General features: G+C 31.7%; 1 protein-coding gene across 2 annotated transcripts in view; it reads left to right on the plus strand.

The window, feature by feature from the left end:
• Nucleotides 1-8,907: 8,907 nt before the first annotated feature.
• Mrm2 (Mitochondrial rRNA methyltransferase 2) overlaps nucleotides 8,908-24,643 on the plus strand; it is a 30,425-nt gene continuing 14,689 nt past the window's right edge. The window contains exons 1-2 of one of the 2 annotated variants that reach the window (XM_087158418.1): nucleotides 8,908-9,519; nucleotides 13,788-13,949. In XM_087158418.1, coding sequence (XP_087014544.1) covers nucleotides 9,191-9,519; nucleotides 13,788-13,949 — 491 coding nt within the window. In that variant the 5' untranslated portion in view covers nucleotides 8,908-9,190. The remainder of the gene's footprint in view (nucleotides 9,520-13,787; nucleotides 13,950-24,643) is intronic. The other variant, XM_087158417.1, reaches the window with a different exon arrangement.

Here is a 24,643-nt window from a genome sequence, read left to right on the forward strand (position 1 = left end):
CAAATTACCCATTACTTGAGTTACTGGTACAGGACTTTGTTTACAACAAATTACACAATCATGTACAATCTTTCTTGCGAGATTTCTGCCGCTAACCGGCCAGAATTTTTGTCTCACAGTGTTCAGTAAAGCTTGAGACCCAAGATGAAAATATTTTAAATGATGATGTAGCATAATCATCCGAGTTAATTCATGTCTAGCAGGTAAAATGATAGGATATTTAGAATTATAACTTACCTGAGCATGAGCGATTCTACTACCTACGCGTAAAAGTCCATCCTTATCCAAAAAAACATTTAATGCTTTTAGTTTACTTCTGGGGGAGATTTGTGCTCCTTTCTTAATGGATGCAATTTCCGAGAAAAACTCACCTCCTTGCACCTCCCTAATCAGAAATAGCTCCGCCCTCCTTAATTCCTCCAAGGTAATGGGACCTACAACCCTTATTTGATCTTTACGAGCATTTTCTATGAATCTGAAAATAAAACTAAGAACATGAATTAATTTCAAATAATTATTGCTTAGATTTAGAAAATTATTCACGAAGGAATTAGAGTTGAGAGTGGCAAAGTTAGAGTCAATGGTGGTTTTAAATTCACTAATATAGTCATTGTTGGAGTCTAGTTCAACTGAATTGTTCTTATCTGGTGGGCCTTCTTCACGAAGGAAACTCGGGCCATCCCACCAAAGTTTGCAAGTCAAAATGTCTTTGGCATCTAATCCACGAGATATTATATCTGCTGGGTTTTCTTCTGAAGAAATGTGTCTCCATTCATACGATTCTGTAAGTTCTTGGATTGCAGCTATTCGATTACTCACAAAAGTTTTCAGAACATGCGGTGATTTACCAATCCATGCTAGGCAAATCATTGAGTCTGTCCATAAGATCACCTTCTCAATTGCAATTTTCAATGAAGGCAAAACCTTGTGCATCAACTGAGCCAGCAGAAGACAGGAACTTAATTCCAGGCGTGGGATGGTGAGTGATTTTAAAGGAGCAACTCTAGATTTACTGCAAAGAAGTCTAGATGTAGGTATTCCATCAGTTGGAATCGATTGCACATAAATCGCTGCTCCATAGGCCATTAGAGAGGCATCAGCGAAGCCATGAATCACAATGCTTTCTTCTCGAAAGACATACCTCGGAATTGCGAGATTTTTCAATTCTGGGAGCGTTGAAACGAAGTCAATCCAGTTCTTTTCTATACAGTCTGGTAACATTTGATCCCAGTCTATTTTTAGTAACCAAAGTTTTTGCAAATAAATTTTGGCTTTTGTTATAACAGGGCCAATCAGTCCAAGGGGATCAAATATTCTTGATATGAGAGAAAGGACATCTCGTTTTGTGTAAGAGTCCTTCTCATGTAGTTCTATTTTGTACAAGAAACAGTCTGTAAGTGTGTTCCAAAGAACACCTAAAGTTTTAACTGACTCGCATTCTGGCTGATCGCTGAAACTATATTCAGTAATGCCCTTATTTTCGAAAGCAAGCAGTTCAGGATGGTTTGCACCCCATTTGTGCAAGTTCATTTTTCCTCGTTTCATCAATTCTACAAGTTGAGACTGAAGAAGTTTAGTCCCTTCGATTGTGGATTCACCCGAAAGAACGTCATCTATATAGAAATCATTTAGAACGACTGAAGATGCTAGAGGTAAGTGGTTGCATTCATCAAGAGCTAGTTGTTTCAGTGTACGAGTAGCCAAATAAGGAGCGTTTGATGTACCATAAGTAACCGTATTTAACTGATATGTTTCCACAGAAGAATCGAAACTATTCTTCCACAAAATTCGAAGATATCTTCGTTGTAACGGATTTATTTGAATCATTCTATACATTTTCTGGACATCTGCAGTAAATGCATATCGATGTTTCCGAAAGCGAACCATAATCGAAAATAAGTCTTGTTGCGGTATTTTACCCTTTAAGAGAATGTCATTCAACGACAAACCTGACGTCGTAGGCATCGATGCGTTAAATACAACGCGTAACTTCGTGCTACTCTTTTCTGGTTTATACACAGAATGGTGAGGGATAACATAACAGTCATTATTATTTTTTGCATCTTCAACTAATTCCATATGATTAAGAAATTTATATTCTTCCATAAATGCGGAATAGAGCGATTTTAAGTTCGAATCCCGATCAAGACGTTCCCAAATGCCGTCAAGTCTTTTTTCCGCCAATTTTCTTGAATGTCCCAATAAAGCGGGATCTTCCATAGGCATGCTAACGACATATTGTCCATCAACCTCTCGATAATAGGTCTCCAAGAAATGCGTCTCGCAGAATTTTTCTTCCCTATTCAAAAGAATGCCAGATTCGCCAAAACCCTCAATTTCCCAAAATTTTTGCAAAGTTTCTTCCAATTGTTTGTTTTGAGTCATTAAACCACAGTACTGTAACTCAGAAGAAGAGTTAACAACACCACTAGCCACGTAACCAAACTGCGTTTCCTGGAACAGTAAATTATGCGAAGCGCTTCGAATTTTGTTTTCTTTTAATAAATCAAAGAAACATTCAGCTCCTAATAACAAGTCAATTTCCCCTGGTACATTAAAGTTAGTGTCAGCTAAAGAAATATTTTTAGGTAATTCAGCTTCATCGATGCAAATTGGCATAGCTGGAGTTATTTCCGTTATTTTTGGAACAATAAAAAAGTCAAGTTCCCTAATAAAATCCCTTTCCTTATTTGTAATTGTTGACCTAATTTTATATTCCAGAGTAGTAGTGATTCCATTAAGTCCGGAAATAGGAGCAGAAACTTTTATTTTCTTTAAAGCCAGATGTTTTGAAAATTTATTAGATACGGCATTAATTTGACTACAACTATCGAGTAATGCCCGTCCTTCAATGAATTCACCATTTCTTGCTTTTATTTTAATTATAGCAGTAGCCAAAACCACAGATTTATTAGAGGTTATAAAACAATTCGAAAGATGTTTAGATATATGAAGAGAGGTTTCCTTCCCTCCCCCCTCAACAGCTTCAGATTGCAGTTTTTCATCCAAGTGCGTGGGAAGAGGCGCCGATGATTCATTATTAATTGGAGTAAATACTTCCCCTCGATGTAACAAGCTATGATGCGATTTCGATTTGCATATATTACAAACATATTGCGACTTACAATTTGATGTAAAATGTTTACCAGAAAAACACTTTAAACATAGTCTATTACGTTTAACAACAGAAAATCTTTCACTAAAATTCATATCAATAAATTTGGTACATTTAAAAAGTGGGTGCGGCAAATTACAAGCAACGCACTTTTTATCATTATTATTCGAATTAAGGAGAAATGATTTTGGTTTTGCTTCGCTTTGCTGTTTTGATTTGTAGAACACATTTTTAACTATACTTTCTAATGTCTGGCTTCTTTTTTCAAGAAATGCCATTAAATTATCGAAACTTGGAATTTCAGACGTATTTATAGAAAGTTCGAACTGCTTTCTCGATTCTCTATCAAGTTTTTCTAATATTATTGTTATTAACATAATATCCGATAAATCATTTCTTTCTAATCCTAAATTTTTTAAAGCTCTAATGTTTTTATTTATGACATCGATTAAACGTCTGAGATCTATAGAGGATTCACGAATTATTTTTTCGAATTCTAAAATAGATTTAAGGTGAATGTTTACCATAATTCTTTTATTTTCGAATCTATTTTTTAATGCTTTAAACAAAGATTCAAAGGTATCTTCTGGTGTTTCTAACAACTTAGCTTCATTTCTCAATGCGGCATTGTGGTGATATTTATTAACATCTTGTTTTAACTGTAACTGTGCTTGATTTTCAATTGTTTTACTATTTATGTTTATAAGTACGTAGTCCTCAGCGGCTAGCCTAATTTTGCTAATTAAAGCTTTATTAAGTTATTATGTCTGCCTAAATTGATTATCACAACAATTTAATTAGCAAAATGATATTCTGATAAATGTGAGTACTGGTATTCATCGTCATGGAAAACTTTCTGAAACCGGAACGTTTCGACTTCGACCCCACGTGTGCTAACGCTGAAAATAAGTGGCTACATTGGAAGAAAACTTTCGAAAACTTTTTGTCAAAGGTGCCTAATCTTGCTGAAGATAATAAACTCCCACTCCTAATTAATTATGTATCAGCAAATGTTTTCCAGTCGATAAGTGAAGTCACCAGCTACTCGGCCGCTATCTCTGTTTTGGATGCACTCTACGTAGTAAAGAGGAATGAAATTTTCGCTCGTCATTGCTTGGCCTCAAGAAACCAACTATCTAATGAAACTGTTAACGAATTTCTTCAAGTTTTAAAGCAACTAAGTAAAAACTGTAACTTCACACAAGTCTCGGCTGAAACTTATAAAAATGAGTATATACGTGATGCTTTCATTAGAGGGTTGCGGAATACCCGCATTAGGGAGCGTCTGCTCGAAAATACAACAATCACTTTAGACAATGCAGTCAACCAAGCCCGTGCTCTTGAACTGGCTGAAGCTCATTCTGCTTCATATCTCACTAACTCACAACCTATGCCTTCTGCTGCACTAGACTGTACTGATGATGCTTTTGAAAAAGAAACCCTTGCAGCAATTCCTCGTGGATCATGTTTTTTCTGTGGTAATAGTGATAATCATATACGAAGTAACTGTCCGGCTAGAAACAGTGTTTGTCATTCGTGTGGAAAAAAAGGTCACTATCAACGTGTGTGTAGAGCGAAAACTCGGCATAAAATAAATACTACTGCCTCTGCTCATCTAATTGCTTCTGTGTCGCCAGCCCCTGGTTGTCTCCAAAAATCCCTCACATTTGTTACAGTAAATAGTGTAAAATTGGTTGCTCTAATAGACACTGGGAGTTCACTCAGTTTCTTAAACTATAAACATGTTGAGAAATGCAATCTTCAACTGAAGTCATACTCTGGAACTATCACTATGGCCAACTCTGCTGTTACCTCAAGTGTGGTTGGGCGTGCAACTGTAACTCTTGACCTTCTAGATCACAAGTATGAACAGATTGAAGTACTGGTTATGAAGAATTTATGTGCTGACTTTCTGATTGGTCATGACATTCTTAAACTCCATTCCTCCTTGGTCATCAATTTTGACGGCAGCAAGTCGCCCCTCCAAATTTGCTCATTAGCTGTTGCTAAAATTCAACCTGTATCATTGTTTTCTAACCTGACTCCTGATTGCAAACCAGTGCAAACTAAGTCAAGACGTCTCCCTCTAGAAGATCAACGGTTTATTACCTCAGAGATACAAAAACTCATTGAAGAAGAGGTCATCGAGCCCAGCAACTCTCCTTGGAGAGCACAAGCTTTTGTGGTGAAAGGTGAAAACAAAAAATCTAGGATGGTCATCGATTACTCTCAAACAATCAACAGATTTACAATGTTAGATGCTTATCCTCTACCTAAAATTGAGGAACTCATATCTAAGGTTGCTACCTACCAAGTGTTTAGTAAAATAGACTTAAGAAATGCATATCATCAGCTCCCGATTTTGGATTCTGAAAAACACATGACTGCTTTTGAGGCAGACGGAAAGCTTTTTCAGTTTAAACGTGTCCCTTTTGGAGTTACCAATGGTGTGGCATGCTTTCAAAGAACAATTGATAAAATTGTACAAGAAGAAGGTCTTACAGATACCTACCCTTACTTAGATGATGTGACTGTTTGTGGTACAAACCAACAGGAACATGATGAAAATCTTGCAAGGTTCAAATCTGCTGCAATCAAGTTTAATCTTACACTAAATGAAGAAAAATGTAACTACTCTTCTCAATCTATATCCCTACTTGGTTACATAATTGAGAATAAAAATATTAAACCTGATCCAGAACGTCTGAAGCCACTTTTAAGTCTACCTGTCCCTAAAGATACTGCTTCATTGCAACGTGCTCTGGGAATGTTCGCCCATCATGGAAGGTGGATCCCTTCTTTCTCAAAAAAAATTCGTCCCCTCTTGGCTTGCAACTCTTTCCCTTTATCTCAGGAAGCTACCACAGCCTTCCAGTCAGTAAAAGATGATGTAGCCAATGCATCTCTTGCTGCAATAGAAAATGACATTCCATTTCGTGTAGAAACGGATGCTTCTGACTTTGCCATTGGGGCAACATTGAGCCAAGCTGGTCGCCCTATAGCCTTTTTTCACGTACCCTAAATCAATCAGAGCAAAGACATTCATCTATTGAAAAAGAAGCATATGCTATAGTGGAATCTCTGAAGTATTGGCGGCATTACCTTATAGGGAGACACTTTGAGGTGTTTACCGACCAACGCTCAGTCTCTTTTATGTTTAATCAACAACACAATAGCAAAATAAAAAATGAGAAGATACTGCGATGGCGTCTTGAGCTTGCCTGCTTCAAATTTGATATCGTCTACCGCCCAGGAAGCAAGAATTCGACTGCTGATGCTTTGTCCAGAGTGTCCGCATCTATTGTCCCTCAGGTTTCTGACCTTAAAGACCTCCACTTTTCTCTTTGTCACCCAGGTGTTACCAGAATGTTCCACTGGATCCGTTCTAAAAATTTACCATACTCAATCACTGATGTGAGAGCTACTGTCAACAATTGCCACATCTGCAGAGAACTGAAACCAAAATTTATCAAAAACTCTGGAGTCCTCATCAAAGCAACCTCAGCATTTGAAAGACTCAACTTAGATTTTAAAGGCCCCTTACCATCCTCTTCTAAACATCGATTTCTTTTGACAATTGTTGATGAATACTCCAGATTCCCATTTGCTTTTCCGTGCTCCGATATCTCAACTTCAACTGTCATCTCCTGTTTGCAGACTCTCTTCTATCTTTTTGGAATGCCTGCATATATCCACTCAGACAGGGGCACTTCTTTCATGTCTCACGAACTAAAATCATACCTGACAGCTCAAGGAATTGCTACCAGCCGAACAACAGCCTATAATCCAGCGGGTAATGGCCAGGTCGAGAGATACAATGGCATAATTTGGAAAACTATTGAGCTGGCTCTTAAATCTGAAGGGCTTCCAACAAATCAATGGCAAGCCATGCTACAACCTGCTCTCCACTCGATTAGATCATTACTATGTACTGCCACTAATGAGACCCCTCATGAAAGAATGTTTGCACATCCGAGACGCTCCCACACTGGCTGCTCTCTACCTACATGGCTCACCATTCCTGGCCCAATTCTAATGAAAAACCACAATCGTAGTAATAAGTATCAGCCCATGGTTCAAGAAGTGGAGCTGTTGGAGGCTAATCCGGGATATGCTCATGTCAGGTTACCTGACGGCAGGGAAACTACTGTTAATGTCCGTCACCTGGCTCCTAGAGGGTTACTTCCTGAAAAGGCCATTGATGCAGATATGCTAGCAACCCCTCTACTAAAAACCCCACTTGCTGACAGCTCCCACGAAGCTACTGATGATCAACTTTTGGAATCCTCACTTGATGAGACCTGTTCTTCGGAAAATACTGACTCATTTTTGAGACCAAAACAGGAAGAGACTTTGCCTCCTACTACATCCAGAATACGAAGACCACCTGCTTATCTTTCAGACTTTATTACTGACTGATTTCAAGTCACTCCCTGAACTCTTAAAATAGCTCGGGGTGAATGTGGTGATATTTATTAACATCTTGTTTTAACTGTAACTGTGCTTGATTTTCAATTGTTTTACTATTTATGTTTATAAGTACGTAGTCCTCAGCGGCTAGCCTAATTTTGCTAATTAAAGCTTTATTAAGTTATTATGTCTGCCTAAATTGATTATCACAACAATGAAGATAATGCAATTTTTGTACATCAGACAAATCTTTATTATTTGTTACAATGTTATCGAATTCTATTTTAAACATATTCCATTCCTCATATTTACCATTAAATAGCGGAAGTGGAATTTCAGGTAGCTTAATTTTACAAACATTAGTTTTGTTTTCTAATGAATTACTAGTGTTTTCTGATGAATTACTAGCATCATCTATTAATAATTGATTAAAGCTTACCTCTAGCTCTTCTATGCGAGTATCCAATTCTATTAGCGAGTTTTCGATTTCTGTCATGTCCTCGTCTTCCGGTACAGAAGTGTAATAATCCGATCTGAGTTCTTCTATAGTACTGGATATCTTTTCAAGGGCCTTTAGTTTTGTTTCTAATTTTATTTTAGTCCAAATAACTGTACCATCAGTTATGGCACTTTCTAAACGAGTCAGTTGCGCTTTAAGCGAACCTTTTTTTCTATTTAACGCTACTATTGTAGCCATTCTAAAGTATTATTTGCAGATGCAACGAACGAAATAACGAAATTCCCTGCGGCTCAAGGGCCAAAATGTACTATCTAATAACTAGGTCGCTGGTTCTTATAAACAAATAACAATTTTATTATTACGAAACAATTTCAAATCCAAAATGAAACATTGAACACACGATAGGTTCGAATGCTTCGAACGACAAACTACAACTACTTTACAATTTCTTTTAAACTAGAGGGCGTTGCTCGCTACAACATAACAAGCTCAAACACTGCCTTTTCTTTACATTGAATGATCGTTAAATACTAAGGATTGTATAAATATATTTGCACTTACAAACTATAAATAATTTATTCGGATTTCTGTTCGCAATTTTTGCATTTTAACGTCTTAATCACCAGTCATTACATTGTACATTTAACATCAAATAAAGAAAATAGGAAAGAAACTGAACATAGATTCTTGCAAAGCTTTTTATTTATTCAACGTTCATTAATTAATTAAAAAAGATGATCATTCAACAATTAAGGAAATACATATTTCTAATGAAAAGGCAGAAAATCAATACTTCGAATAAAATATAATTACATACCCTTTTAATAATCTTTTATTATTTCTTGATAAGCTTTGATTTGAAATGAGTTTTGATTCTGGAAATGAGCGCGCCATTTTTTGTTCTGTAGACGTCTGTAAGAAGGACAAGGAGGAGGCGTTACTCATTATGATTAGTATACTGCGCATGCTTGAAAACATGCCTGGAAGGGTCATCCTGTTTCCTGAGGATTCACAGGCATCCTCACGCTATACACTACCTTTCTTTAAAACCCAGATTTTTCACTGTTTACATTTTGCATGCGATTTTTCTCTTTTTCCTCCTACCCCTTGGCGACCTATCTAAATAGGTCGCCAAAAAATTGGCGACACTTGGCCTTGCCGTAGTTATGATAATAATCCCGCGATTTTATTTTCTGTTTTAAAATATGAAATTTATTCGTATTATGACAAACTCTTGGAATGATATTCGAATTGTGAGAAATTTCTTCACTAGCTTTACTTTTTCGAAACTTACGCCTAATAAAGGCTCTAATGACTGGCTTACTAGACAGTTAAATGATGTTTACGTTAGAAAAAGTAGATATGATCGATATCGTTGTCGGAGTGCTTACAAATTATTAGAAATAGATGAGAAGTATAACATATTAAAGCCTGGTCACTCTGTCGTTGACTGCGGGGCTGCACCTGGCTCTTGGACTCAAGTTGCTGTTAAAAAGTTGAAACTAGATAAAGGTTGGTACCTACTATCAGCATGGTGCGTTTTAAAAAGTACTTGAAGGTGCATATTTTCAAAATCTCTTAAAGGTGCTTTTTTCATTGGGAGTTTTTAAATTTTCCCTTTTCGAGAATGAGATTTTATTCTTTACCATTTCAATTTTCTCCACGTATTTTGCAAAAACATGCTCAGGGGTCTGTTTAGAAGAAATTTGCATTCGTTAATGGACCCTTACAAAATATTTTAACTTAAAAACGGACCCTTCACAAAATAATTTATCTTCTAATCGGACCCATATAGCCCATTGTGCAGCTCTAGTGCGACGTAAATTAACAACAACATCTAATCGGACCCTTCACAGATTTGTTTATCTTCATTATTGTTTTGTTAATCGAATAAACCCTTACCAGGTGGGGGGGGGGGGAAGACAGATGCAAACGAACTAAGTTTTGTCTTCCGCAGACACTTCTTCCTTTATTTGTCCAAAAATGAATATTCTGCTGCAGCAGTATAGACTAAATACCAAATATTTGTATGTTGCATCTCTAATTTAGTAGCAGCAATCATTGTTTATTTTTTAAAATGTCATTTTACAGTGTTGAGCATAATCTTGTATATCTTTACAATTTAAAAACTCCTTGAAAAAGGTTTTTGCAATAACAGGACCCTATTTCCACAAATTCACAAAAGTAGGACCCTGGTTGAAAGAATGTGATTTAACATTTATTTTATATTCACAAATTATGAGTCATTTTTTCACAATTTTACAAAAACGGACTTTTCACAAAATGTCTGGACAGACCCCTAGTGCTTTTCACAATAGTCTGTTCAATGTTTTCACAATTCATTCTACCATAATCCCTTTTGACGTACCATCAGTTTAGTACATGAAAGCGCCAATCATTTTACATGTTTGATGAAATATTTGCGAGTCTGCATGTTTGTCTACGGAGCTAGGTTTGGTGAGATTATTGCACTCTCATGTGCAATTCTATTACATTCCCGATTTCCACCCTCTGGGACCCTACCATGAGGGAATGATGTCATGTAAAGCAGGAATTTCTTTTTACTCTCCAGGAAGCTGGTAAGAAACTTGTCTACTGCCCAGAATCCTCATTCTTGGGAGGGAATTTTTGAGGACTAAATACGATATTTCGCCGATGAATGTCTTTTTTCTATTTCATAAGAGAAGATAACAAAATTTCTAAAAGATAAACGTGCCATTTTCAAGACGATAATTAAAAGAGAAATGTTTTGTTTCATTAGTATGTGTGAACGAAAAGATACTTTCACGAGTTAACTAAGAAATTACGTCAAACTAAGTAGAATTATGCTCTCATTATATGATAATTGTTACTATTTCTATGTTATTATTACCTGGGATATATTACTTGGCCAATACCTTTTTTTGAAGTACCAATAATTTCTTTTTTTAATTTCCTTTCGAAGAAACTTTTAATTCAACAGTATTTAACTTCCTTCCGAACGATAGTTCTTTATACTATACACCGATGCAACACATTTAAAGGAATTTGTTACAGGCATGATGTATTATAAAGTAAACAATTTATTTATAATAGGAAATTCAAAAAAGAATAATGGGAAAAGAAAAAAGAATAAAAACGTTTCAAAAAATATTTATGAAATATGTAATACTTAATTCTTCTTTTATTCATTTTAAAAATTTTTATTCTCATTCTTCTATTAAAATATATATACTATAAAAGCTGTGGAAGTAGTTCCCTGAACTATAAGTTTTAAGTATTTCATGCGTAAAATGATTTTACAAATCACGAAAAAAAATTTACGCAGTTCTATAAATTAATTTCTTTTGAACATAATTATTTAACTGTCAGTAAAAACAGTCGCTTTAATAATGTAACAAATAAAGTAATTAGCAAAGTATTAACTTTAGTCATTCATATTGTTACAAATTTAATTGAAAACTAATGAACTTTTCTGAAATTATATTAATTTCAAAGAGAATATGTAAACGTTAATTTTTTGTCTGATAAAATTTGAATTCTTTCTGGCAATTAGTTTTGATTTAGAAACTAGTATAATTAGTAATCTATCTACATGCAGTTCTCAGGCATGAAAATTTGAGTCTTATTTCATTAAAATATGATCATTATTTTAAGAGCTGTACTTTTTAAAAAATATTTAAAATAAATAATAAAACATATTAAGGGATATATCAGAAATATTTATTATGAAAAAATGATTTTATTTTATGAATTATACATGATAAATATGACAGTTTTTAATTAATAAAATTATATGTATAATAAATTATAGAATATTTCAAAGTATTCGCAGTACATGTTTTTTTAGTCTAGTGAAAACAAAAAACATTATAAAAAGAAAACAATAAGTAGTCAAAAATACTATCTAAATAGCAGAGGCTCATTTCGTTTTACTCATGCTAATGCTGTCAAACCTGAAAAGAAAATCTAAAGTAAATTGTGTGATTGGTTAAATTTTACCCACGCCCTGAGAGAGAGTTATCATGGAATGTCTGATTCCAAGGGAGTGTTCATGGTACCTACGGTATTGAACATTCATGGAACCAAACTTTCCCAGTTTCATTTTCCAGCCAGGAATCTTCATTCCATTCCTGGTAGCTCATGGTAGGGCCCCTGATCAGAGGCGTATCTATGGAAAGAAGCGTCTATGGCAAATCTCTTACTGGCGCCCTTCCTAAAATATTAATATTTTTTTTTTTTTTTATCCAATACTAAATAAAAGCATTGATTGAAGTATTTAACTCTTTTGACAATATCACAAAAAGATTGAATTGAATTAAAAAAAAATTGATAAATGAATAAATATTACAATAAAATTATCTCTTTTTAATTGTTATGCATTCACGTGTATTCGAAATCCTCATCGGTAAGAAATTAAGATAGGCTTTTTTATCACATTTATATAGAAGATTCTACTGTGTTTTTTCAATTGTCAATAAAAATTCTAAGAAGTTGTTTAATTAAGCACAATTATATTTTATAAATATAATTTGTTAATAAAATTATGTACACACAACAAATGTAGCTCTGAGAAGAACATTGATTACCTAACATTTTCAAAATTAAAACTGAAGGAAATTGATTTTTTTTTAAATAATCACGCTTTGCTAACATCAAAACAATAAAATCATCGCGATATAATAAATTCATTAAAGATTACAGTGTAAATAATTACAATTTGTTATGATAATTACGAATAAAATAGCTACAATCAAAAGATATGTTTTGATTAGTTTATTTACTGTTCAATAAAATAAAAAACCAATGCTCTTAATATAATTACATTTTACAATCATTATATAATAACAGATAATTAGAAAAATTATACACACAATTTCATACAAAACAAGACTTAATAGCGACAATAATACATTCTTTATTGAGAAATAAATTAGGGGAAGTTGACGATTAGTTTTAAGAATATCTAGAAATAATTCTTTTGCTAACAGTAAAAAAAAGGCAAAAAGTAAAGAAATAGACCAGAATACATTCTAGCATATTTAATTAAAAATAAAAACAAATTATGAAAAATTCTCTTCGCATCACAAATTAAAAATAAAGCAAAATATTAAGCAAATTTGAATTATAAATTTTTAGACGTTCAGTGCGCAAAAATATAAATCAACGAACCATCCTGATAACTTTTGATCTAATGATCAGATCTTCACTTTCTTCTCATCTCAATGGTTCAAGGGGTGACTTAAAATATGATAATTAATAGGTGCAGGCAGGGTTGGAGTTTTTGCCGGCAAAAAGGGGTTTTTGCCAGGACAGTGGTAAAAACCGGCAAAAACTGGTAAAAACCGGCAAAAACCAAATTATCTAAATTGCTGATAAAATATTATTACAAAATACTTGAAACAAATTTAAATCAATCATAAGGAATAATAATTTTGATACATTACATGAAAGAATTATTTTTAACATATTAATAATTAATATAAAGACAATAATTTTTTAAAACATTAAAGTATTTGACCTCTTTTCATTTTAGAATCCTTAAATAAATGTTTTTTTACAAATAAATAAATATTATTATTTGTATATTATTATTATTATTATATTATAAAAAATTATTATCTGTACAATAAGCTTGATAGATATTTTATGCTTTAAATTATAGTTATATTAATTTAAAATAAGTTCATTTCACTGGAAAAAAGAGAATGATCGCAAATTTTCCAATCAATAATGTTTTAAACTACTAAAATCATATATTATTACATTATGATTTAATTATGGAATAATAATTTTGTTAATTTTTTTGTATTTCAATGTTAGGAATAATTTTGTACCAAAAACATGTTTTTGTCCTCTCATCTTGGAAAATATAGGTTTTTGCCACTTTTTGCCAAATTGCTTGGCAAAAACCTGTTTTTGCCAGGACGGTATTTACCATGGTTTTTTCCACCTGCGACAAAATCTTGCCAACCCTGGGTGCAGGTATGATATTTTAAGTTACGAAATCAGATACTAAAATGTACTTTCTCTGAAGTTTCTGTTTATACATGCCATTTTTTCGACGGATTTGGATTTCTGGATCCCAAAATTTAGGGGATAATCGCAATCTGAGAAGTACCTAGAGAGATTTTCAAGCAAAGTGAAAAAAAATTCTACGCAATTATAAAGGTCGTTTATACTTGTGTAAATTAAGTTGTTTTTATGGAAAAAGAAAAATATGAATCATTGAAATATTCGAGAAGATGACTTTTTGCATCTTTATGAAAATACATTATAAGAATGCTTAGCCTTCATAACTAAACAGGCTCTAGTTTTTCAATACATTAGATGCTTATTGTTTTTTTTTTTTTTATATATACTCTTAAAATAAAGATAATTATTTAATGAAAAAATATTATTGTGATTATCACTTTATTGATAACTTTTTCTTTCAGGTTACTAAACTCTTGTAATGATTGGGTTATAAACAACAAATTATAACATTAATATTATTTTGCTACCAGAAATAAATATATAAATGGAGGACACATTATAAACCCATTTAAAAATAGTATACCAATTTTTTTCAAGCAATGTGATATGGGGTGATATAAATGTAATGTAAGTGATATATATTGTTAAACACTTAAAAATTAAAAGAATAGTATTTATATAAAATTAAAAAAGTAGTATTTGTTTAATCTATTTTTTTTTTTTTTTTAAAAAGGAAGAAAATGGCAATCTGAAAAAAAAGGAAAAATATAGGAGAAAGATTTGCAAAATTTTGTGCCCGAGAAATAAGGAAGAAGTTGATTCAATTTCAAAGTCAAAGACAGTTTGATAAATATTAACTGAATATAGTTTAAAAAATTAAAAACAAACATGTCTTTTAAAATTAGATGAAAGAATTTCAATTTGCAAGTAGAAGGATTATTGCAATTCACATTTAAAGCATTAAAATATATTTAAAATTGTGACTGAATATACTTCTGTAACTTAAGAGTACAAAAAAAAAAAAAAAAATGCCATCAACTGACGATATGCTTCTTAACCATTCAAAGGAGAAAAAAAAGATCAAACTTTTACAAGTGGTTAAATTCAAAATTTATCTATTAATATCTAATAAAAAGAAAAGTATGTTACTTTAAGAATGTTACTTACTTAATATATACAAAATTATTTACCTATCGCAATAAGTTTTCAGGAAATTTAAAAAATTATGTCCCCAATAACGTTTAAAATTTTAACATTTATCTTTTTTTAATTACATATTAATTTTAATAAAGCATTAACGAATATTTAATTATACAATATAAAATTATTAATACAAATTATTAATATCAGATTATTACATTTATTTAAATATTTAGGAAATGATTACTTACAATCAAGGAAAAAAATCTTACCACTTAAATAGTTGAATGAATTAAAACCTATCTGAAAAAAATGTAACCTATCAAATTAGATTATAAAATTCCAAAATAGACTATAAATATTTATTTTCTTGAATTAAATTTTGAAATAACAACAAGAATGAGCAGAATTGTTCATTGGAGTGTGAGCACCTAACAACCTACAATTACGTCTGTCTTTATTTTTCAAAACAGAGGGTTATATTCATTGTTAAATCCCTTCATTGGTTCAAATTAGTTGATGAGCCAGACAGAAGCACCTCCCATTTTTAGTATTTCACACTTTTGTGGAGGTGATTCCCACCATGGATGACAAATATTTCCTGTTTTGGAAGGATTTACGCTAATTTACAGCAGGGGTTCTTTTTGAAATCTAATCAACAGATCCAGAAAATGTTTTTCAAAGCGATTTTAACCCCTGATGAAACTGAAGATTTACAAGCATGAGACACCCTATGGATTTTACATTTCTCTGTCCTCTGGTCATCACCAAAGATCTATCTCTGTCTGAAGGGGTTCCCTGGTTAATTGCCTTTTTAGAAGGACTGCAATCTTGTAATGTGATACGAAGAGGAGAAACAAATTCTTTTCTCTTTGCTTGTGGTAGTGGAAAAATAAAGAAAATAAAAATTTATTCAGGGATCATGGATTCTCTGCATTCTGGTCTTTCTTTTAATCTTTTCTTGTTTAAGAATGGGGGACTTCTTCAAAAGAAAGAGTAAAGTTACAATGGGATGCACTATGGGAGGTCTCACTTTCCTTTAGATAAGGAGAAAAAGTTTCTTTACATTTCTCACCCACTTTTGAACATCCTTAAATTCGTTCGCTCGCCTTTCATTTTCTTTTAGTCTCTTATATTTTTACTCAATTTTTTCATATACACTGTTAGAAATTTCTAGGAAAAGATGGTTAAATAACAATTTATTTCATTGTTATTTCACCATATTCAAACGTAACAGTCAAATCACCATAAATAATATGGTAATCAAACTGTTGACTGTGAAAAAAATCGTTAATTCACTGCTTTCACATAATATGGTCAAACAACCAGAATTTTATCGTACCAACTAAGCCAACCTACACTGTTAGAAATTTCTGAGAAAAATAGTTATAGAAAAATAGTTTCCAAAACAGTAGAATAAACGTAAAAAATATGGCATTCAAATAGTTAACATTGAGAAAAACCGTTGATTGATTATTTTAACCAAATACGTTAAAACAACAGTAAATTTATTCGCGCCATCTAGGTCTTTCGCCATAGAGAAGCGTTAGAAGCTCAAAGCTCATGCGATAATGGAAATATAAATATTATTCCATATCGCGTGAGCTTAGATGGGATGCATGGGATCTCCATCACCATCGAGCAAGACTAATAAGATACAAAAAGTAAGTATTTCATCATCAATTATTTCATGTTATTATATATTGTATTTAAGTTTGAATCCCTCGTAAAAATGTAATTTTGAGTACATATGTTCTTATGCAGTGTCAAGTGATAAGTTATTTTTTTCTGACAGCAACTAATTTGTTTTGATCGTTATATTATTACTAAAAAACTTAAAATTTAAATCGCTAATGCTGTAATATTTTCATAATGTGCTTAATTTAACGCTGTTGCCCTTCAATATTCTACTAGCAATGAACTTTGATTTTCGAATGAAAACACAATTCTGAATTAAATATATTATAACTATTAAAGTTTATTCATTGCATAAGAAATATTATTCGTGAAAGTCTAATACAGTGTTTCCCAACCTTTTCTGTACCATGCCCCACCTAAGCCTTTCTAAAATTCTTAAGCCCCCTCCCCCCTATGTAACATATACATAATTTTAATACAAGAAAATCGAATTGTTCATTTAAGAAACTTAGGAAATTGTTAACGAAACAAAATAAGTAAATTTTCAAAACATATAATGAAAAATTCAAATTCGAAATAATTTTAATAAAGATTTTTCTATAATAATTTTATATTTTAATTTAGTGAGATTCTTGCCCTTGATGCTTGCTGCACATAGATTTTATCTTAGGTTCCAATTTGGTTAGCTTCAGTCTCAAGTCTCCCCATTGTGTTATATCCAGACGATTTCTTTTTTTTACCAATGAAATCATTTACAGCACGAAATCCACATTCAGCTAAATATGAAGAAGGAATCGGTAACAATAGTTTTCTTGCACATTTGATTGAATTTGGGTATTTGTTTTTTGTTTCCTCACGAAGTCATGACATCACTCATTTCATATTAAATAAAGTTTTAACTGACTAATCATTTTCCATTTCTGCAAGTTCTTGATATATCAGACAAATCCACTAACATGGACTGCAACATCCATGTTGGAAAATAAATTTGTTTTAAATCAGAATATCTTTCTCTTAAATCAGCCGATAGAATTTTCAGATGATAGACAATAACAAGTAAAGCGGTATCATTTACTTCACATTTTTGGAGCCAATGAAACTGTTCAAAGTTTTTGCTGTTAATATATTTCTGACATAACTCAATAAGGGTAATGAAGCCAAATATCTTCGTTTTTGCATCAACAAGAGTTTCTTATTTAATATATTCGGTTTTTCAAAGATATTGGCTAAATAACTCACAAATGCTTTACCATCGACTGTAAACAGATACTTCATTTCAGGTTTGTCGCCTTAAAAATCCTTAAGTCACATAATATTTATTGACTGCAATTATTTAAGAATTTATTGTATTTTTGTAGTATTTTTTTATTATTGTATCGTATTTTTTTTCTGATTCTTATTTTGTTATCCTAAATTTGGTAGTTTGAAATTCATTTGGCACATTGGTGATAGTGGCAGCACAGATCCTTGTATGTACTTATTCCCTAAATTATTTTAAGAAGTCTTTTTTACCTCAATATATATAATTAACATTTGACCTTGTGATAAATGAAAAGTTTTGATTAGTTCTGTTCTATACTAAATATTAAAATGAACTTGATGACATTCTGGTTACTTTTGATAGTATGAACGAACTCAAAAACTCATTGCTTTAATAAATTTATCGAGAAAAAAATTGACTGGTAATAATTAATATTAAATGTTTATCTGATTGAAACAGCAAAAGAGGTTAATGCTACCTTGGTTGATAGTTTGCGAATTAACCGTAAAATAAAGTTCAGAATATTATAAAGTCTTCTTAATGATTCCAATTTATTAAAATAGTAGTAAAAGGCATATTTTTTATGAAAAAAGTGACATTGTGACAACTAGCTAGCGAATTGCCATTTGTTATGTTTAGTGCCATAAAGTAGGTGGTGACTGTTCATTTTGCACAATACTGTACAATATTGACAAAATTATACTGGAAATTCTAAAAGTGTTCTCTTCTAAACAAAATAATAATTAAAAATAGTAGGTTTTGAATTTAAAAATAGTTTTTTCTTTCTTTTATGTTGAAATTGCTTTTCTTGCACTTTAGTGGAGCAAATTATACTTCAGTTATATTTTATTTTATATCCATTGTTGAACAGCCAACCCAATTTTTGGGTTTATGACAACAAATGTTCAACTCCGTAGCCTTGTAATTTTGAACCAATCCAGAAGACAAGAAAACTCCCAGAAGTATTGATTTGTTATAAAATCATGAGGGACTTAGAGACAGATTTAATGTTCATCAGTCACCATTTACTACAAATGGAATCTTCGGCTGGCATGGATCAAACCCACGAACTCTTGGACATGTGCCCTGGGCCCTATCGATCAAGCTATCCCAGCCTTTTATTTCAGTTATAGTTAGTCTGGTACATCCATTATGTACAAAAAATGTCTTTATTTATTTATTGTGTTTTTTTTTCAGGCCGACTACTAAACCTGAACATACCTAAGTATTGAAAAAAGAGTCAAATTAAAAAAAAAATTCTAGTTTTTATTTGTTTTTGTAAAGTGCAGTAGTGTATTTAGTAATTTTACACACTTAATTCCTTTTTAAAATTCTCATATTCATGATTTAGTCTTTATTTTCTAGCTTTTATCCCATTAATTGCTGTTACAACATATCTAGTGTGTTCATTTTTATTACTTAAATTCACTTTAAGTTATTTTAATGTAATGAGGCAAGGTGCTATATGTTTTTACAGTTTGCAAAAGTGAAATGTAGGCTAAATTGAAAATGTGATGAATAATAATTTAAAAACAAAATTTATAATGTATCATTGCAATTGCAATATATGTAATTATGTAAGTTACTCATCTAGAGTGTACTATCTCCACATGTCAACTCATAGACATGAGTTCCGTGTTAAGTTTAAGTGTAACTCGTTAGTTGCAAATAAATTAATTTGCTATTTTACTATTAATAAGTTTATTTAAATATAAATGTATTTCAAACTTATTAAGTATGTACTTAGTGTAGGTACATCTAAATAGTTAATTTTCTTTCAGGTCTTCAAACCACTTGATCTGCAATCGTTACCAAAGCATCCATGTCTTAGGTAATTGTGTGATCCACAGACATAGAGTTTCAATTTGCCATTGACTAAAAATGTCAATATATTTTTTGTTTAATTTTAGCTATTGTTTAAAAAGAGAAAAATGATTAAAAGAATTAAAATAATTCATCTGGGATATTTCTCTCCCTATTTAAACTTGCATATTGAATTTCATGGGAATAAATGTTGTAAGATATTTTTATTAATAATTGAGAAAATTAATTAGAATTTTAAAAAATTTCTCACTGCTGGGAGATGTATCTCCACACGTTTGAAATAATCTATATCTAATTTTTGTTGTCTTAGCATTTGTATGTTTTCAGAAATGTTTAAATTTAAAATTTTGTGAAAATTATAAATTAATTTATAAGATAATGTATTTTTTTTTCTCATATCACTCATTATTATTATTATTTTTTTTTAATTTTAGGGACATCAATGTTGAGGTGTGAGGAACTATGGATGGCATAGCCGTAAACACCAAAATTAAAGATGCAGTAGCTTTAGCAACTTGGTTTGCGTCTTATTACATATTAGAGGTACTAAAAATTTTATTGATTTTTCTTGTACTTTTCTTCTCCTAAGCTCTAAAGTTCTTGAGCAAAAAAAAAGTTTTAGCAAATCGTTAGAATGCCACAAGACCTATAAACATGACTTTTTATACCATTCTTCCAATTGTTGCACAAAAATTTACCTGATGTGTGTTTCAATATATTATTCATTAAAACCAATTATATTTTAAATAAACCTATGATTGGAGCAATATCTTATCAGAATTGCTGTTTATGATTAAAATTTAATTATTAATTCAAATAGTTCTAACTAATTACAAATGAATCTCAATTCAGTTAAGGGATGATCCATCAGTTATTTTGTGCTTTTTACCATAATGTAAACAACTTAAATTAACTGGGGTCTGTTTAGAAGAAATTTGGGTCCGTTAACGGACCCTTCACAAAATATATTTTCATAAAAACGGACCCTTCACAAAATATCTTTTCATAACAACGGACCCTTCACAAAATATTTTAACTTAAAAACGGACCCTTCACAAAATAATTTATCTTTTAATCGGACCCTTCACAAATTTGTTTATCTTCATTATTGTTTTGCTAATCGAATAAAACCTTCCTGGGGGGGGGAGAGAAAGACAGATGTAAACAAACTAAGTTTTGTCTTCGGCAGACGCTTCTTCCTTTATTCGTCCTAAATAAATATTCTGCGTTCAGCAGTAAAGGCTAAATACGAAATATTTGTATGTTGCGTCTCTCATTTAGTTGCAGCAATTGCTGTTTATTTTTGAAAATGTAATTTTTTTTATTTATTATAATTTTACAGTGTTAAGCATAATCTTGTATGTCTTTACAATTTAAAAACTCCTTGAAAAAGTTTTTTTGCAATAACGGACCCTATTTGCACAAATTCACAAAAACGGACCCTGGTTGAAAGAATGTGACTTATTGTTTATTTTATATTCACAAATTACGAGTAATTTTTTCACAATTTTACAAAAACGGACCTTTCACAAAATGTCTGGACAGACCCCTGATTAAAGATTAGAAGCTCTGATTTAACTCACGATTTTTTTTTTTTACTGAAATCAAATATTATGATAAATAAGTTTAATTATGAGAAATTTTAAATATTTTGTTATACAAATTAACAGTGGATTCTGCTTGGATGTGCCTTCGCCTTTTTTTTTTTATTTTTATTATGCTCTACTCTTAATAGATTAAATTAATTTAAAAATGTTTGCAGATTAAGTCTGTTAAACAAATGTATGTGACTTTCCAATATTCTATAATTGTTTGCTTTCTCATGTGAAAATGTCATATCTAAAATGTTAGAAATAACTGAAAGTTACAATTCCTATGTTAGTAAAATATTTTAAACAAAATGAGGCTGTCACTAAAACAGTAGTGTTGTATTATGTTTTAAGAGCTTAAAAAGCTGCTGAATATTTGCTATGCATCAATTTTATTCATTGAGTGTTCATACTGATTGAGAATAGATTCTTTTTGCTACAGATAACACATATTTACGCATTTTTTTAATCTAGTTCCGAGGTAATAAAATAAATTTGTTCATTAACTTTTGCATCAAGTTGCATTTGGCTTGTCAACCTTTCTGTGCTGAGTTTATTAACAACTAACTGGTTTCTCTAATAATTAACAGTCTATAACTAATAATAAACTTGTCAATTTGTATAAATGTTTATGGTAATTTCTAATTTGCCTTTCAGTTGCTTTTGTTGATAGCCATTTTTTTAGCTTTTTGCTTTTATTTTCTTACATATGTGTATGTTGAGCGTTTCTAAATAAAAGGATTCTCCATGAAAACTTGGTATTAAAATAGTATTGAAAATATTTTTGACTTCGTTCGTGGATTTTTTTTTTTTTAATTTTCCACAATACGAGATTTGAGATATGGTGTGGCAAAGTTTTTTTTTTTGGCTAAATTTGTTTCTTAAAAATCAGTATTTGGAATATTGATATCAGCAATGTTTGTCTTGCAATATTTTCAATAGAAAAAGTCAGTTTGCTATTATATTGAATTTTATCATAATTATAGTTGTTTATGAAGCCCAAGAAAATTGATGCACATGAAATTATTTTTTACTAATTTTAACATATTTTTCAGGTGCTTTGTTAGAATAAATCCAGTGTCTGGCTCCAAAGTAGAAAGGGAAAAGATTGTTTATCAGAAATTCACCCAAGATTTTAAGCTTTCTATCTATGACAGTTGGGTGAAAGATTGTCGACATTAATAAATTCGTCAATTTTTTATTCTTTCCTTCATTCACAGGGTGTGTAACATTTTAAAAAAGTGTTTAAAGGTGTTTATTTTGCTTATATGAAATGATCTGTGGAAATTAATAAAGTCATTTTTGTTATTTGTAATTGTTTTCTTTTCATTATCTGCAATTTATCAACATGTTTATGAAGTTTTAATAAAAAACTTTATTTTACCTAAAAAGTTTAAACAGTTGATGTTAGAATTACCTAGTTTAGTTTTGAGAATAACTTAACTTTCAAAAATTGTGGTATAAATTGTTCTAATTATCATTTATATTCTGTTTTCGTATACATTAAATGATATATCTTGAAGTTCAGTATCTAACCTGTTGAAAATTTCATTCTTACTGGCCTTAGGCCAAACAAGCAATAAGGACCCTGTTGTTGTATAGTTCCTATTCAGGTAGACAAGCAATGTTAAGAAAATGGTCACCCGACAGGCCTTAGGTTACCATTAAATTTATTAAGTTTCTCCGCCAGTGTAATTTTATAGCTGCGAACTATTTTCATATTTCTTAGAAAAATTTATACTATTTCAGCACCTAATCTGTTTTCTGAAATCTTGGTCACTAATACAACTCCAATTCAAAATATTAGAATAACCAAAAAGGGCATTGTATTACCTTATAAAATGCGTGATATCTTTAAAAATAAACAACGGTGGCGAACTGAAAAATTATTAACCGTCCACAATTAGTTGACGTATGATATTATTGTTCACACGCGCCTAAAGAAGTATTAGAGATTTTATAAAAAAACATTGAAATTTTTCAAAATATTAAAATATTTCCAGAGGCGATTCAAAATATTAGAATATCTATAAAATTGTGTGATTGGTCAACGTTAATAATAAAATTTGCATAAGTTGCGCCACTGTAGAGCTAGTACGCGTCTAAAGTCTCGTTTGAAAATCAGATTTAGTTAGTTGGGAGTTAAAATGGGTCGAACGAAAGACATACCGGACACTACCAAGACAGCGATTGTGACTCTACGCAATGAGGGAATTAGTCAACAAATGATTGCCAAAAAAGTGAATTGCTCTCAAGGAACTGTAAGTAAAATTTTAAAAGATTATTCTACAAATCAAAGTTTTAAAAATAATCGCTCAAATAGTGGTCGTAAACGAATAACCACACTGAGACAAGACAGAATGCTGAAACGTGTCGGCACTAAAAATCGCTTCAAGAGCTTGAGATTCATAAGTGGAGAGAACAAGGAGTGGATGCCTCAACATCTACGACGACTCCATGAATTTGATTTTCAATCACGTGTGCCCAAGAAAAAGCCGCTACTTACACGCAAGCAAAAACGAGCCAGAGTGAGGTGGTGCAAAGACAGATTGCAATGGGGTATTCAGGACTGGAATAACGTACTTTTTAGCGATGAATCGATGTTTTGCGTTTCCCACGGTCATCAGGGTGTCCGTGTTTGGCGTTGCAAGCAAGAAGCTTTTACCACAGATTGCTTGAAACGCTCAGTGAAGTTTAGCACTTCTGTAATGATTTGGGGGTGTATGGGTGCTGAGGGCTTAGGAAAGCTGTGCATTTTGAAAGGAAGGGTAAATTCTGAAGTATACAAGGAGGTACTTGAACATTTTATGATTCCGTCATCGAAAGATCTATTTGAGGATGACTTTATCTTCCAACAAGACTCTGCATTTTGCCACACGTCAAACGCCACCACTACTTGGCTTACTAACAATAAAGTCAAATTACTTCCTTGACGGGCCAATTCACCCGATTTGATGCCCATCGAGAATATATGGGGTTTACTGAAGAAACGCCTTCAGGATTTAGCTCCAAAGGACAAAAGTGAACTCATAGAAAGCGTGAAATCCGTTTGGGCAACTATCAGCAAAGATGACTGCAAAAAAGTAGTGCATCGTATGCAAAATCGTTTGCGTGACGTTATTAAAGCTAAGGGAGATGCCACTAAGTATTAACTATTCATGCAGATTTCATTTAAATGAATTATGCTATTTTTGTTCATGTTATTCTAATTTTTTGAACCACTGTGAAAATTATTCTAATTTTTTGAATTT

Source organism: Parasteatoda tepidariorum, chromosome 2, assembly GCF_982258835.1.
Source record: "Parasteatoda tepidariorum strain Cologne lab strain chromosome 2, Ptep-v5.0, whole genome shotgun sequence".
NCBI lineage: Eukaryota > Metazoa > Arthropoda > Arachnida > Araneae > Theridiidae > Parasteatoda > Parasteatoda tepidariorum.